Here is an 18,234-nt window from a genome sequence, read left to right on the forward strand (position 1 = left end):
AAGTCTCCTTGTTTGTTCTCAATCATTAGGTGGATTGGCTTCCAATGGGATTATGCTCATGGGTACTGTTGCATCGACACCAATAAGGGATGTACCAGTGGGAAAGATTTCCTTTTCGGCCTCTGCCCTCTCCTCTACTGCTGGATCGATAGCCACCACTTCTTCAATTACATCATCCTCGATTGGCACTTGACCGCTTAGTAAATCCGTTGTCTGGGGCTCAGAGTCTAATAATGACCCAGATAAGTAAGAACAAGCTATAAGGCACTACAAGGATACCTACTTTGGCAATGGCGAGACGACGATGGCAGCAGGGGAGCTCGACACCACAGCAATGGTTGGCAAGACACGTGTTAGACAATGGCGATGGTGATATATCAAGGGACGACAAGAAGGGTAGAGAGCTCGACGCCAAGGGTTTAGGAAGAGTTTAGGATGGGCAGAAAGCTCGATGTCCCTAAGGAGATTCGGGCCGTTTTAGACCCACGTGGTTGTCTTAGCACCACGCGTGTGGTGTGTCCTATTCATAAGTGGCATTATAAGGTCTCACACATTTATAAGCCATTTTACCCTTCATATATAAGGCCACCGAAAAATTTAAGGGTGAATTTTTCAATATCCCCTTGTAATGCAAAGAACGGCACAATAGAATTAACCCTTCAAATTAAAGTTTCATCTCATGCCTTCAAAAATGAGCATGTATCACAGTTTAGCAGGCTATGCTTCATTAAAACATCATAATATTTTTCATTCTGTAAGGTTGTTGAAGACGGAGAAGAGTTTTTTTCTTTCTGTATATGTTGTGTGTGTGTGTGTGTGTGTGTGTGTGTGTGTGTGTGTTCAGAATGAATATTGTGAGCATTTAATTAGAGAGAGAGATAGAGAGAAAAGCATGCCTACAGATTTGATTAAAATCCTCAGTTTGCTTGTGGAGATAGAAGAAGAAGAAGAAGGGGCAACGCAAAGGGCGATTGCAGGGAACTCAACGCAAATGAATGAAGCTCCCAATGGAGATACGGGCCGTTAAAGACCAACATGGTCTTAGCACCACTCTCGTGGTGCTAAGACCACTCTCGTGGTGTGTACTGATAATCATAAGTGGCATTTATAAGGACTGATGCATGAATGACACGTCAATATGCTAGGTACTCTCACTCCTCTCCTCTCCTACATGTGTTTGATTTCTTTTTGTAAACGTTATCATGGTGCCCTATTGCCTTTGTCTCGCGACTGCATCTGCCTCCTCATCGATCCCCCCCCCCAAACTCAGACAATGCCATCACCTCTACATCCATCGCTTTTGTAAGTATTTTATGATTTTTTTACTGCTTCAATAAGTATTCATTTTTAGGTCAGTACCGTGTGCGATAAGGGGCTCGCACACTCCACAATCTCTTTATCGCCTAGTAAATGACCTTTTCTTATAACGAATAATAGCTGTTAGGGTAATGTTGCGTTAAGGTTCTACACCAAGTGATAGGAGGCTCATTGGCATCCTACTACCCCATATCGCTTGGTACCAAACCCCCGTAGGGTCATGTTGCTCACAAGGTCAATACCAAGAAGCACGAGTGTCGTTGGCATCCTTACTATTGATCCCTGTTGAGATTATTTTCCTCAAGGGGAGTCAGTACTAAAGCGATAGGAGGCTAGTGGGCATTGTGATGGCCCCATATTGCTTGGTACTGGCTCCCCTTGAGATCGTTGCTCACGGGGTCAGTACCAAGCAACAAGAACCCCGTTGGCATCCTACATGCCCCATATCGCTTGGTGTTGACCCCCTTTTGCGGTTAATTTTCTCACGAGTGTTAGTACCAAGTGACTAAAGTCTCGTTTGCATGCACCATTTGGCTTGGTACTGCTCCCCTAATGGTAACATGGATTACAGGGTCATTACCAAAAGCGATAAGTGGCTTGTGGGCATCGCACTGGCCTCTTATCGCTTGTGGTACTGACTTCCCTTCTGGACATGTTGCTCTTACAAGATCAAAACCAAGAGACGAGTCTTGTTGGCATCCTTCAAGCCCCATTTCACTTGGTATTGACCCCTTGTGATCACGAGGTTAGTACCAATCAATATGAGGTTTGTTGGCATGCTATTGGCCCCATGTCATGAGGCATGACAACCTTTTTCGGTATTTTTGCTCATGGGGTCAGTACCACAAGCAATAAACGGCTTGTAACATCTTGCAGGCCCCATTTCTCTTGGTACTAACCCCTTGCATCATTTTGCTCACGGGGTCAGTACCAAGCGATATGAGGCTCGTTTGGCATCCTACTAGCCTCATATCGCTTGGTACTTACTCCCCTTTGGGTCATGTTGCTCACGGACTGTACTATAAGATCTTGTTAGCGTGGGTTAGTACCAAGCGATTAGTAGCGGGCATCCCGCTTGTCCATTTTTGCTTGGTACTGACTCCCAACAATTTTTTGGTTGTGATCTTATTGAGTTTATATATCAAATGGCGCATACCAAGCAAACTGCTCGAAGGGTAGATACAAGCAAAAGGCCTATGGAGTCGCTCAGGTGAAGGGTGGGAGGATAAGATCTCAAGCCCACACAGCCGTTCTGGCAAGAGCTTTGACAGATTGAGTGACATATGCAACCTACAGTAGCCAGGCTACCATTTTAGAGGCTTGTGCGTGAAATATGTGAACACTAGAGTATTGGCATGCGATGGCAAGTAGCTGCAGTTTTGTGTCTCTAGGAAATTACTGAAGACTGGCTCATAGAGTTTTTTGAAGATGCATATTTCCTCGTTGCCCATGCCCATAGGCTTACAATAATGCCAGGGATTTTGATACACTCCATAGATTGAGGTACATATATGACAGACTATTAGCGCCTATCTTTGTTAGCGATCATCACATGCTGGAGATCCTGACGGTTGTCCCACCCCTCCATCCTCGTGCAAGGCCAATTGAGGAGACCCATGCTGTTCATGATAGGGACACCTGCTCTCGGACTTAGAGAAGAGTAGAAGCACAAGACCAGCCACGCAGCAAGATGCTGCACAACCAGAACCTCACACACAACCACAACCGGAGGCACAACCGAATGCTACTGCCGCACAGTCACAACCGTCCAATTTTGCCAGTGATGGTGATATTTTTCTTGATGATCAAGCAGATGATGATGCATGGCAAGAAGCCAACAGGATTCGTATATAGAAATCAATGTCATTGAAGCAGAAAATACTAGACAATTAAGGGAGTTGGAGAATATTGCTCTCGTGAATATGGCAATTACAATTCGGGGAAGTAGACTTGTTACCATCTTAGATGCAGCTAACTTACGAGTTTTTCAATGTGGCGAGATATTGGAAGTCATAGACACAATCATGCATGTATCACTATGGTATGTTGGCATGATTGTGTTGTATTCTATTTTCTAATTCTATTTCGTAAATCCTATTTCTATTTTCTCACAAATCCTAATTATATTTTCTATTCATTGTTGCCTATAGGTATTGTCTCTCTCTTCTACTAGAAGAGATACAAAATATTACATATGTTATAGACCCTCTCATATCAGGGCAATTGCAAAATGAGGGGATATCATTTTTGGACCTAATGGCCTGGTTTCAGGGGGTCAACCTTGATCTGGCGAATTATTGTCACGGCTTATACTGAAGAGTGAGTCTCGTGTTAAGTTATGAACTAAAAACATATATTAGGTAATTTGTATGTGTTTTTTTTTATAACACCTATGACCTGTTTGTTTTTTCAGCGCACATTGAAGTTTGCTTCTTTACGACATTGAACAAAATACATCTTACTTCAAAAACTATGTGTCTGGATATCATGGTCACGTTAGAGAGTAAGTCCTTATAGACAGTTCCCTCTTCTATAATCATTTAGATAGATTTATTGAAGTAGGATAAACTAATGCTTGTTTTGTCATCATTTCAGATGTGCTTGAAAGCTCGCATATGAAACACCTCTTATTGGAGCCTTATTCAGACCATGAAATATCAAAGGATAAAGGTGCCAGTCTAGCCAGGCGATAATAGTTGTGGATGGAGGACGTGCCTTAATGCATTTCTCTTGCTAGAAAAGATTTTTAATATTCTTGATGTAAGTGATGTTTATAATCAACATCTCCAACAACTACCGTATAACTCTATGAGGTTTCTAACAAAACATTTTCCTTTGTGTGCAAGAACTTAATCTACACAAATATACTCAATTGCATGTTAAACAATTTAGGATAAATGCTAGACAAAGAATTATTTTGGTGGTGCATGATCGTGCAGAAGAAGAGATAAGACGGGCAAGAGATTTCGCAAGGGAAGCTGAAGAGCGTAGCATCACCAAGAAGAACAATACCAAAGGGAAGTGCAAGCCCACCAATCTGCTATATTGACTAATTTGAGAGGTGCACAACAGAGGTGGATGAATGGGTGGAATCCAGGAGATAGGTTGAGCTAGAGGCCCGGAGGCAAGAGCAGGAGGCCAGCAAGCAAGCAAAGGAAAGACTGTGGGAAGAAATGTCAAGGCAGAAGAGAGCATTTGTCGTCCAAGGCCAACCCAATCACAGACACATTCACGTCCTCGTTCACATTCATCATAGACACCTCACTGCGGTTGCCCTTGAAATTAGCCTATGTATATATACACACAGCGACAAACATGTATATTTTCTAGAATATATGAATACTATTGTCTCTTCTATAATGTTGTCTCTTCTATAATTCTATGTGTGTTGTTTCCTTCTTGTATCCATGTCTATGTTGAAACTTGAAAGAGGACTGTCGAGGGATAATATAGCGAAATGAAACTTGAAATATATTAATCGTGGGAGATCATCGGAGTATAAAAGAGGAGTGTTCTGTTACACATGACTACAAGCATAACTTGCGCCCTTTAGGTTTTGAGGTTCAACTAACTAAATCATTGGCTTCTTTTAGCCTAGTAGTAACTTCGTTCTCCTTCTCACATCTATAACTTTGAATTCTCTATTCTCACCCTCTACAAACCCAAATGCTAAAGTTGTTTGCTGATTTCTTGGATAGTAGAACATCTTCTTTCGAGTGCACACTCCTTGAGGGCGGCAGAACATCAGTCTTTCTCTTCTTCTTCTTCCTCTTTGCTAGGTAGTGCAAGGTCACATCCGACGAAGCTTCTTCAACTACAAGAACAAGAAAATATAAGTGGCCAGCACTAGGGACAGTGGTTAGGTCTTTTCACATGACTCATAAATAATGCTCACCTTGATCATAAGAACTCTTTATTTTTGGTGTCCTAGAACGTGTCACACGGTTAATACAAGCTTGCCCGTTTAGAGATCTTCCTTCTTGCCTCACGAGTGACAGTGGATCATTTAGCACACCCTGATCATCAAAACCCTTCTTCTTTACATGCTTGCCCCGGTTTTGCGCTTGCAGTGTGATTGTGCCCACTTAAAGAGCTTCTTCCATCATGCCTCATGGGTGACAGCTCTCCTGCACTCAACTTAGTTCTCGGAGTGGTGCTCTTTGGTTCCTTGTTGACATCGCTCTCCCCTTCTTCCAAGCCATCAACGATAACACTTATTGAATCAATAGTGTGGTCTCATCATGTGAAAGTATGATGATGGAGATCAAAAAACACTCACCAGGCATTCTTCCCACATGAGACATTTACTCTTGGGATTCCTTTGCTGCAGGAAGGAGAAGCCTATGCTCTACAACCTCACTCAGATCAACATATTCATGTCTTACTTCTGCCCCTTCTTGCCTACTAAAAGATGGTGGTGAAGTGTAGGCTGCACATTTTGAAATTCATTGGTAGTAGCACATCTTCAAATGATTAGAAGAATACATACACAAATTTCTTTAACACATGATAATTCATCTATGAATTTTAAGATTGGGAGCAAAGCATGTGATTCAACCAGTTGAATCACATGGGAGCAAAGCATGTGACAATTCATCTATGAATTTTAAGATTGGGAGCAAAGCATGTGATTCAACCAGTTGATGGTTTGTCTAACAGGTGGATTCCAAGTTTATAAATTGAGGCACCCCTAAAGGGTTTTTTACCACAGGTTTCCAACCGGTTGATAACCATATAATAGGTTGTGAGAGTCTACAACAACCCAATGGTTAAAACCAGTTTATAAGTTGACAACCAGTTATGTAAACATCGGTAGTTAACTTAAAAAACTGGTTTAAAACTAGATTATAAATTGGGCTATAATGATTTTTAAGCCTTGTTTTCTAACCCCTTTGAAACTAGTTTATGGGTTGAAAGGATTTATAACCACCACTGGTTAACAACCAGTATATAAATTGAGAGTATGGCAAATGGCAAAACTGGCTACCAACTTGTTGACAAGTGGTTTATCGATTGAGAGTATGACAAATGGCAACTGGTTGAAGACAAGTTTATAAGAGAAGGGGCACTTGAAAGGGTTCTGGACTATTGGTTTGAGTCCGCTGCTGCTGACAATCAGTTTATATGTTTGGAGCATAACAACAATAGGTTTTTAATCACTAGATTGACACCCACTGTAATAGCTTAGAAGCACTGCAAATGGGTTTCAAACGAACTGGCATATAGCAAGTGCTTAAATGTGGCATTAACAAATGCCCAGTAGTGCTAATCAAATAAAACCAGTTAAAGTGTATAGATTGCTACCTTTGTTTTCAATATCCTTACTACCATTTTTTGGCTTCTTCGGGTACGGCTTGGCTACAACCAACTGCAATGCACTTTCCTTTGACACATACATAAGAGTAGCAAAACACATGGTATGCATGCTTGCAAGGTAATATAAACAGACCAACAACAACAAACTGGTCCACTCCAAACCCGAGGCCACACCCTGGGCAACTTTCCGTCACAATCAGCATACTATCCTTATGTAGAAGAATCTTTGGTGGTTGTAGAATGATCATCGTGCTAGAGTTCTCTAACTTCACACCCATCATGAAAGCTGTACTAGCACTTGCTTTCTCCACAGCCTCATTCTTGTGGTCTAAATCACCCTATAAACACAAACAAAGAGGCAATGAACATGGCATGGACTTTCTTCATATACAGAAAACAAATATACATACCTTTGCTTTTTTTAAAGCTTCCTTAGTGACGCAAAGTTTATCTTGAAGCTTCCGCTCTGCTTGTTCTTGTGCATCAGGGGGCATGTTATTTGATGGATGCATCATGGTGTGGTATTCAATTGCACCTTCAATGTGATGCAAGCTACACTTTGCCTCCTCTACGCTCGTTGTCACTGTACGAAGAGCTAGCAATGCAGCTTCTTTGTTGCACTCGATATTCAGTAAAATGTCATTCATCGATGTATGCACCTGACCTAAGACCTCCACCTTTGCCTCATATAGTCCACCCTATGCCAATGGGGTGCATGCGTCCTAAGCTAGTGTTACACCACAGCTCATAGATGACATCGATTGTACACTTGCCTCGTACATCCACTGAGTTCTTTTTTTATGTAATTACCATAGACACTTGTCTTCTTAACAACCTGCTCAACAAATACGGCCCACTTCACAGGATCAGTGCAGACCTGGTAGACGTAGCCTTGGGTAAATTGAAGGCCCACAGAATAGTTTGAGGGTGTAGTTTGGTAAACCTGTTTATACAATGTATGCAAGGGTAGGTAGTGCTCCTACTTTGCCATTCATAACATGTCACATAGGCTGTAATGCCTGTGACCGACGGGCGGCAGACCGGATTTGATTCTTGGAGCCTCTTGGCTTATAAAAGGCTATTTCCATCCTCTTGGTGGGAGGTTAACTCACTTAGGCATCATGGTTCTTTGTATGAGATTATATGTTTAATCTTGTATTAATCCATGGTGACTATTCTATGTCTCAACTTTATGATCAGTCCATTTCAATTGGTATCAGAGCTCTTAGCTTAAATCCTTGTTTAAAGAGTGATTAAAAGATTAATCATTTTTAGATTATTCTTAATCTAATTTTTAGAATGTATTTTCTTGATCATGATTAGTGATAATCATTTTTGAATTACTGTTAATTCAAAAAAAATAGAATGCATTTTTTTATCATGATTAGTATTAATCATAAAAGTTGGACAAAGATTACAAATCTATTGGATTAGTATAAATCTATTCAAATTAATGTAAATCTTGATGTACTACAAGTAAAGACATTAAGAAAAGTGTAAAGAAAACATTGTTTGCAAGGACACATTGTGGATTACAGTATTTTAGCACATTTTTCATCAAGAAAATATATAGCATGTTGTTCTATTGCAAATCTAGGCATCAGTGTCATGCAAAGAGTATGTTGATGAATAATTGATGCAAAAGTATGCAAGCTTAACAAATTCAAGTGTAAAAATTCAAAAAGTTAATTTGCTAACAACTGTGTTTGCAAGTATGGCTTCCAGGAATTGAACCCAGTCCACTAGTGTGAGCCAGTGTGCACCATACACTACAAGGTTCCCTAACCTACAAACACATGATGCAAATGCAGTTCATATGGTACAAGGGCTGTGATTTTCCCAATGCAAGACTTCTGCAAGTCATTTTAGAGTTTCAAGACATTTTTGGGATACTATTCTACCATTGGGCAAAGTGAAATGATGAATGACAAAACATACTAGTGATGTGGCTATTGAGTTCAAGGCCACCATGATGCTTATCAAGAGATCTTCGAGAAGAGCATCTATCGGTAGCTGTTGAGTAACACTTCATCTCTTAGTGTTGATTTACACAGATTTGTGAGCTCAACCAATCTGATCCTGCCAATGTGATTCACAAGCTTGGCTATGAGCAATGGTGGCATTTCTAGCATAGCAATGCTCATGGGAGGCCAAATGGACATACATGAAACATTCCTTAAAAGATCTTGGTGGTTATGGAACCTCCTAAAGTGGACAAAATTAGAGAATAGTTCTTCACAAATCAACACAAAGAGAGGGTAAATCTTCATCAATTTTATCTCTGATGATTTAAAGAAAGCTGCATTTAATCTACACAAAAGGACCATTGCAAAATGGGTTATTGGACAAACTATCAGAGGCCTTTCTTTTGCAACCTTGGGTAGTTCAACAGTGCCATGGTTAATCTCATTAATTTTTCTTGATTTGTGCTTGACTTTCACTAATCTTTCTACAAATCTATTAACCTAGCCCTATTCTCTCTAATTCAAGCCATAAATCAACTATATCCTACTTGATGTTTATCCTACCCTAATCCAATAGCTTTTCTATCTCGATTTTGCTTAAATCTTACTCATCAAGCCTTAATTATGTTGTATCCTATTAAACCAAGCCTTGATCAAGCTATGTTTTCTATTAGTTCAACTGGCTTGGGATAGATTGCAAGCACCTAGCCTTGTTGCATTGTCCACGCCAACTTCAGCTATGCCCCATGACTACTGCTCCAAATGAAAAGTTAAAACTTGAAAGTGAAACGACGCTAGCTGGAGGAAAATACTTTGCCTTTCTATAATCTTTTTTATTCTCTCTATTTTGTTAGGGCTATTTCCATTTCTATGAGCCTTGCAAAATCCTCGCTACTACAAGCCTCACCCTTTCTCTTGCAAATAATGAAAAAACTAGGAGCCATATGAATACATAGACTTAACATACCACCATGCATGAATAATTTTAGTGTTTTTACAAACGTTGTCATACAACATGAGAATGCCAACAAGAACATTGATGTATACATAAAAGCCAAATATGCCATGCTTGTTTGGAATATATTACGCCACTATCTCCTCAAGGATAAGGATTATCGATGGGTGTATGTGTGTCTCAGAAACTCATAGAACCCATCTTCGAATCTATAACCAAATCCATTGTGAGGTAGAAGAGAATCTACACAAATCATTATTCCTAGCATCATCTTCATATGTATTAAATCAATTGTTTCACTCAGTATTTGGAAGTGGTTCTTCAAGTTCAATTAACCATATGGTACCCACCACCACCACATTTAAAGAAAGGTCTCTAATATACTTTATAAAAGAAATTTGGTTGATGAGTGTTGCCATTGAACACAAAGTCTCACTTATGACTCTTTAGTTTTTATTATATTAATCAAGCTTGATTAGCTTTTTAAAATTACTTTTTTTTAAAGCATACCCATAAGCATTTGTTGTGTTGACTTACTAGCTATAAAGGAGCTTTACATGCCATCGTTATCTATAGCATTGATAACTCATTGATTATAAAGGAACTTTATAACTAGTGAGTTATAAAGTTCCTTAACTATCTTATGTTGTACTCCATGTCTTCCACTCTATGAGCCAAATTCTAGCGGTGGGGTGGCGGGGTGGGTGGCAAGGGTCAAGTAGAGGGGGAGGGGGGGTTCTAGAATGCAAATGAGTGGAAAAAAGAAACCATGGAAAATTAGAAATATAGGATCTTGAGTTCTAATAAGGCAAGAGCCATGCAAATTCAAAAGTCATCACAAAGGATGTTAATTGTTTGGAAAAATATGGACCATGATTTTTGAAAAATGTGGACTATGATTTGCCTTAACTGACTACTAATATTGTTTTCACACTTCACATGGCTTAAAATGATAATAAACCCCAATATGTATGATGAGTGTTGAGAAATGGAATCCTTTGTGACATATTTGTGGGCCTTATTATAAGGAAGTGCATGTGAAAATAATAATTAAAATATAATTAAAAGTTTTATATTCTATTAAAACATTAGTAAATGTATATTTTTCATTCATATTTTGGTGAATACAACTTTGATAATCATCAAAGACTATTGTTTTCATTACCATACAAATACATTATTTCCATATATTTGTGTGACTTTAATCAACTACTATTATTATTTAACCAAGCTAGAGGATTAAACTATGGAGCATGCCCCCTATTGTAACACAAAATTGCACCTCCCAAAGACAAAGCAATTAATTCTATCCATTGATTGATTTATGAGACCAACAAACAATGAACACTTGGATTATATATATCCCTAAAACAAAATTTTGATGCTTTTGAAGAAATCATTATGTTATACAATCTAAGATACATGCTATAATTGGGAAAAAATCAATTACAATGACGTCGCAACGCTGACGAGTGCGGATCGCATTTGATTAGGCGAACAAGCTGGGCTCGAGTGGCTTGGAGTGCACTGTTGTTTTAACTTTTCATTGTCATGGACGGTGAGGCACAGTTGAAAGGCACACACTAGCGTGGACAATGCGACGAGACTAGGCGCTTGCAATCTATCCCGAGCCCAGTGTAGCGTGAGCACTACACTACATACGCTATGCCACAGACACGTACGTGGGAACGTGCTAATCACTAATCCACTGTTGGAAGCTCAGACGCACAACTGTAAGGACCATCATCGAGTTTTTTTTCCTACTAGTTGGGAACCCGTGCTTCACACGTTTTTGGAGACTTCCAAAATCAAATTCTACCCAAACCTCTTCCAAATTCTTGGCACTTGGCAACTTTGTGAAACTCTTCCTCAAAATAATATATATAGAGAAGAGAAGCGAAGCTAAGCTCTCAGCCTAGAAGTGCTAGCAGCGTAGCCTGGCAGCCACATCACAACACTCCATCAATTACGCTAAGCTCATCGCAAGCGCCTCAACGTACACCATCACAAGCAAACATTTCATCGCAAGGGCCTCAGCGTACACCATCACAAGCAAACAGTTTTGTTCTAGTTTAGGTGATTAGAAAAGACACATCGTAATAAACTACGCTACTGTGAGAAGGCGATTCAGAGTTCAGCGTTTGGCCACCTCTGTGTGCAAAAGAGGAGAGAAAGAGGGAGGAGCCGCCACCATCCTAGAGCTCTTTGAGCCACCTGTGTGAGCAGAAGAGGAGACAAAGAGGGAGGAGCCGCCACCAGCGTAAAGGAGGAAATAAAGAAAGTCTCGAGTTTTTTTTTTTAAAGGCAGCTAGGGTTACGGCCTTTCACTTTTCTTCCAGCCCATTTGGCCACCCAAGGCTTCCACACTCCACCATTTGCTCAAGGCCTTTATCATCATCATTGATTGAACCATCTCATTCTTTTTGCTTCCACACTGTACGTAAGCACATTGTCGCCATGTGTCACACAGTTGGAGATTTTGTGAGTTTGTTTACACACCTTAGGCCTTATTGGTGGTTGTTCACACGTGCCTCACACTTTGGGCATTTTGGATGTTCGTATGGCGCCAAGGTGCAACATTGTGTATGTATGCCTTGTAGGCAACTTATGTGCATATCATGATTATTATATGTTTAGTTTGGATGAGCAGACAACATTATTATACTATTCTGATGAACGTAGGGATATGTACATGTATACATCCTTACAGCTTTTTCTATGAGACCATGAGCTATGCTATCTACTTGGATTTCATTGACCGATTTGAGACCCTTTGCACATACCAGCACTTCTCGGAGGAGTGGTACGAGTGCAAGTATGGGTTTGATCCATATCATTCCGCCAAGGATGATGATGATGATGTTCGTGATGCGGCTCATCCTGTATGAGAGCCAAGAGTCTCTACCAGAAACTCCTCTGAATGAGGGGTGTACTGTCATAAGCCTCCTAGTGAGGCCTAAGAGTGGGTGACTCTTTGGGTCTGTCCAAGCATGAGCAACCAAGCATTACACACAATGTAGATGAAGAAAGGTATGCTCCTCATGGGGTTAGTCACATCAGTCCATTCCCCACTCACAAGGGTCCCAGACATCTGATAAGGCATCCACCATATAGCCATAGGCGCCACGAAGCATGAGTAACTATCACTAGGGGAGGGTCAGTATACCAATGCATCCTAGAGGGACCCACTACTCTCACTAGACAGATCACAGAGAGCCAGGTGCAATTGCCTGTACATCACCTCTCTCCATCCGCCATCCAGACTGAAATGGAATAGAAGGCAACAACCTCTGGCTTCGGGAATCCCGACACCTGAAGGGGCACGCCTGTCCCAGAAAGAACCCCCAACCACCACAAGTGGTGATACTACCTGGTGTAATAGCCACAGGTAAAGTTGTTGGCAGCGTCTTTCTTGCCATTGATGAGCTGCTCACGATGGAACAGCTACCTGTAGGTGCCCGTGCGTACCTAATCAATCACAGTTGGCTCCAGGTCCATAAAGATGGCTCTTGGCACACACTTGTTAGCCCGTCTCGCTGAAGAATGTGGTGAATGCATCGTCCCCTCCTCTTACTGTCTTGCCACTCAGCATCTGACCATCTGGCTGCAAAACCAAAGACAACACAGAACTCACTAACATCATGCATAGAAAGATAAAAATAAAGATATCTGCAATGCAGGTCCTGAACACAAAACATTTCAATTGAAGAAACCAATGATTCATCCATCTTGCATGTCAACTTATGCTGCATACAACATTTTAAATATCGGCATATGTTACCAGAAATGCATGAAAACAGCAAGATACATTAGATCATCCATAGAAAGGCATGAAACAAGCAGGGTGACCAAATGCAGTAGTACAGGAAACACAATAAATCATCACAACGCACAGAGATCAAAGGCAGAACTGCATGAAACAGATGTTGTCTTACTCTGTGTAGGTCAACCTTTATTACAATGGTGAAGGCAAGATGAAGAAGAGCTTGTCCCTGGCGACAGTGAGCAAGCAGATCAAACCTGGTCTGCATAGATATACGCATCAATCATAAGCAAAAATGCACGATGCATTACAATGTATATAGATCGGCTCTTGTTGTAGCGATGGCAGTGTCGACAGACTAGGGAAAGGAGATACCTCATTAGCTGAATGCGGCCATAGAAGAGATTTCGCCAGAAAATAAGCACAGAGATGAAGCAGCTCAAGCCTAATCTCTCTCTGGCAATGGACGCTGTGAGCAGATCAAATGAGATCTTCCTATGGCAAGGGAAGTTCTGTGCAGATCTAACCTGCTCTGGTAATGGTGATAGCAGAATGGTGACAAAAGGTCAAAGAGAGGCCTCATTTGGTCTCTACTAAGAATGCAGCTAGTGGGCCAAAGAGGTTTGGCAAGAAAAACTGCACAGATCTGATGAAGAAGATTTCTTTTTTTAAATGAAATTTTGGAGTTTTTATTAATCTGAGTGTTTCTTAATGGAGCCGCCACATGGACACCTTTAGCTTCCAAGTTTGCTCCACAGGACCTTATGCTGCTTGCCATAGCCAGCTATGGCTGGTTTGATTACTAACTGGAATTAACAATGAATTTTTCAGTTCTTTCTTTATTAGAGACTGAAATAGAAGACTCGACATAATTGAAGCAGATTTGAGCTACGAGAAAACCAAGGTTGCACCATCATTGAATCCACACCAAAAAGTGAGACGGTAAAGGCTGTTATCTGCCACCATCCACACATAAACAATGTCTAGATAAGGAAAGAATCTATGTCACACAATCATTTCAAAATACAATAAAAGTTTGTGTATTAGTGCAGTGACTGTCAAATGCAGGGAGGGAGTTGCCAGCACATGAGCAGAGCCAAACAACCACTCCTGGCACTTGTTCCTCAATCTAGCCAGCCCCTTTATGCCTGCTTGGAGTGTAAATGCTTGCTCTGTGGGCTGCAGCTTCAAATATTTGCACTGCGATCTTGTTGCATTTTTGTTTTTGATTCGCAGTAACAACTGCCAGGTATGTCAAGACAAGCGACATACATGTAAACATTTGCTTTTTAGGTACAAATAGACCTCTGACAAGTGCTTTTGATAGCCATGACCACAGAAAATTATATGCACACAAAAAATAAAATCATACCTCTACTTGGATCATATCTAAAAGCACTCAAATGTGAGCTGTTGATCCCTTCTCATGGTCAAGGTTGACTGTGCACTCTGCACATACTCGTGAAGATGGCTTGTCCTGCACCACCACCAAGGTATATATTATACATACCCATGGAAATTTCAGGTTATTTCCCAAACTTCACAAAATAACCAAAGTGCGATCTGACTCCATGAGAGTCTACTCATAAAGCTTCAAATTATCAACTCCATCATGCATAGCATAGACTACTTGCTATGACATCCCCACACATGCCATCAGCACCCAACTGCAGGTGCAAGTTCATGCATAAAGCTATGTCACCTTAATAGACAAATCTTCATAGATAAACCATCAAACTTAGTTTCTATCACTTCTCAAGACATGAAGGGCAGACTCAGCCATGGTGAAGGCTAGCACTAAAGAGAAAACATGCATGCTCGCACGGGCTAGCTGGTTTGGCAAATTGCACCACTTTGAACAGAAAGGAGGTGCTCATTGCCTCTCTAATCTGAACCTTGAAACAAAAGTAGCAACCATGTAAAGGCTTTCAAAGTGGTACTTTGACACTGTACAAGACTCATGGGTAATGCCTTACCAGATCCAGCGAATGGCCCAAAATTGTTCAAGTAGTTGAGCAATTTGAGTCTGGATACAGAAATATACTTGCCTGCCAGCAAGGGCCTATCCCGGCTGTCCCCTGAGGGATGGACGGCAATCTTGCCAGTCCAGGAGGGTTCCGTATCCAGCCTGAGTATCCTTCTGCAGTATATTGTGCACAATCACATGTCCAACGTACAGAAATATGCTTGCCTGTCAGTGAGGGCAGGGAGACTCGAATAAAGTTCTACCTCTCATCTAGCATTAACTGTTCTGCTGATGGGTAGTCCAAATGTGCCATGGATGAGGGATGGACGGGCAATCTTGCCAGTCCAACTCCCCACCCGTCCCCCATGGTGGGGAGGGTTCCGTATCAAGCCTGAGTGGATATCCTTGTGAAGTATATTGTGCACAATCACATGTCAAACATGCTCCATAGAAGTTACCTCTTGACTACTCTGGCTGTGCGGTAGTTCTTCGTAAGATCATATCCCTCGTCTTCTGGGTGAAAAGTGCAGTAAGACTCAAATAAAGTTCTACCTCTCATCTAGCATTAACAGTTGCACTGATGAGTAGTCCAAATGTGGCATGTATCCTCCTTGTTTTATTTCCATGCCTAATCTCCTCAATTTTGAAAAAAGGTCATCTTTACCTTGGTTACTTTGGCCTCCAATAATGAAAACATGCACCTTGTTATCAATCTCAATAAATGCTTTTGCCGGCTTCTTCCATGCATTAGCAGACTTTCTAAGCTCCTCTAAACTGTTAGCGTCCTTCTGCAAGCCAGCATGGGCATAGGCATATGACATGAGCACAAAGCCAGCATGGGCAGATTTCTTGTCATCCATCGAAACCACATGATTGAAGCATCGTTGACCCTGCTCCAAACTGCCATGACTCTTGCAGTGATTGAGGAGGGACCTCCAGCCCACGATATTCGGTCTACATGGTATGGTTTGGAGTAGGTCTTCTGCATCCTTCAAGCAGCCTGCACTGCCAAGCAGGTTGACCATGCAATTCTGATGGTTGACATGGGCGAGAGATGCACCATTTTCTTCTTTGAGTAGATTAAAACAGTCAAAGCCTTCATCAACTAGACCTACATGACTGCATGCAGAGAGAAGAGAGATATAAGTTACATCATTTGGCTTCAGACCCTGACCTATCATGTCCTCCAGGCATTGGAAGGCCAGCTTGGCTTCACTATGTTGAGCACAACCACCGATCATTGCATTCCAACCAACAATGTCTTGCTTTGGCATCCTACCAAACAGCTCGCCAGCATCAGCAAAACTCCCGCATTTTGCATACATGTCAATGAGGGTGTTTCGGATAAAGGCATCTGATTCGAGCCCACTATGAATGATGTGGCCATGGATCAGCTTGCCTTGCTGTAAGGCTGCAGTACTTGAACATACTTTCAGAATGCTCACAAAGCAGACCCGGTCAGGATCTAAACCCTCCTCTTGCATCTGCTGGTAAAGGCAGAGGGCCTCCTCACCATGCCCCTCCTGATCACATGCTTCCACCATCACATTCCAAGTAACCTTGTCCCTTTTCGGCAGCCTGTCAAACAACCTACAAGCATCATGAAGGCTCCCACATTTCACATACACATTGACAAGAGTGTTGCCAAGTGAAAGGTCTGACTCCAATCCGCACTCGATAATGTCCTTGTGAATCCACTTGCCCTGGTTCAAGACCATGATGATGGAACATGCTTTCAAGACACAGACAAACGTGACCCGGTTTGGAGTTACCCCTTCCTTTCGCATTTGAGCAAAAAGTTCAAAAGCCTCCTCACCCCACCCATGTTGCATATATGCAGCAATGATGGCACCCCATGTTACGGCATCCCGCTCTGGCAATCGTCTGAACAGCGTTTGAGCATCAGGGAGACACTCACATTTTGCATACATGTTGATGAGGCTGTTTGCAACATAAATATGTGATTCGAGACCACTCTGCCTGATGTGAACATGGATTAGCCTGCCCTGTGTTAAGTCACCTGTGTTTGCACATGCTTTAAGGACCACAACAAAGACATGGGCATCGGGTTTTGTACCGCCCGCAGCAGCCACATCTCGCATTCGGTGATACAATGCGATGGCATGATCATCATGTCCCATGTTAACATGGGCTGATATAATGGCAGTCCAAGTGAAAACATTGGGTTTTCTCAGATCGTTAAACACTCGATTTGCTTCAAGCAAGCTCCCACATGTGGAAAACATGCGGATAAGTTGATTTGCTAGAAAAATGTTGTTGAACCCATTTCTCATTATCCACGAAAAGATGTCTCTACCTGCCTGCAAATCTCCGTTATTGGTACAAGCTTGAAGAAGACAGGAGAATACCTTAGTGGAGACCGGAAACCCTAGCTGGTCCATGTGATAAACCAGCAGAAGAGCTTTCTGCAGACTCCCCTTCTCACATAGTCTCTTCAAATCCCGCAAAAACCCATCATTTTGCTCTACCCTGCATGATGCGGTGTTGTAGCCATGCCCATTAGGCAACCTTTGGCAGACTGCCACGATCATGATTCTGTCATGAAGCCATGGCATTAAACGATTTCTCACCCAAATCGTGATCAGAACTCTATTTGTATATATATATACATATATATATATATGTATATATACATATACATACATATATATGTATGTATATATATAGCATACATATCTATCTATATTATATACATATATATGTATGTATATGTATAACATACATATATAGATAGATATATATGTTAGATTTTGTTTCTATCTGTTTTGACTTAGAGAGAGAAAATATTCTAGAGAGAGATTATTCAGATTTTGAATATTTTTGGATCGAAAAATATCTCTTCTTATTAAAATAAGTTTCCTCGAAACAAAAGTTCAAAAAGATTTTCAGAAGGTGCATTAGAAATCAAGTATAATCTGTTCAAGAGGCCTTA

At 41.2% G+C, this 18,234-nt stretch overlaps 1 protein-coding gene across 5 annotated transcripts; it reads right to left on the reverse strand.

Moving 5' to 3' along the window:
- Positions 1-11,749: 11,749 nt before the first annotated feature.
- Positions 11,750-18,005, reverse strand: LOC147613241 (pentatricopeptide repeat-containing protein At2g33680-like). 5 transcript variants are annotated; one of them, XM_086782509.1, is made up of 3 exons: positions 15,740-17,903; positions 14,688-14,792; positions 11,750-13,156 (listed from the first exon to the last, which is right to left on the reverse strand). In XM_086782509.1, the coding sequence occupies exon 1, from the start codon at positions 17,855-17,857 to the stop codon at positions 15,830-15,832; it is 2,028 nt and encodes a 675-aa protein (XP_086638635.1). In that variant the 5' UTR covers positions 17,858-17,903; the 3' UTR covers positions 11,750-13,156; positions 14,688-14,792; positions 15,740-15,829. The 5 variants fall into 5 exon arrangements, with proteins under 5 accessions (XP_086638635.1, XP_086638634.1, XP_086638631.1 ...); XM_086782508.1 differs by having other exon boundaries at positions 15,292-17,903; XM_086782505.1 differs by lacking the exon at positions 11,750-13,156 and adding an exon at positions 14,202-14,557 and having other exon boundaries at positions 15,740-18,005.
- Between the last annotated feature and the right edge of the window lie 229 nt (positions 18,006-18,234).

Source organism: Cibotium barometz, chromosome 44, assembly GCF_041138505.1.
Source record: "Cibotium barometz isolate CiBa-2024 chromosome 44, ASM4113850v1, whole genome shotgun sequence".
NCBI classification, from domain to species: domain Eukaryota; kingdom Viridiplantae; phylum Streptophyta; class Polypodiopsida; order Cyatheales; family Cibotiaceae; genus Cibotium; species Cibotium barometz.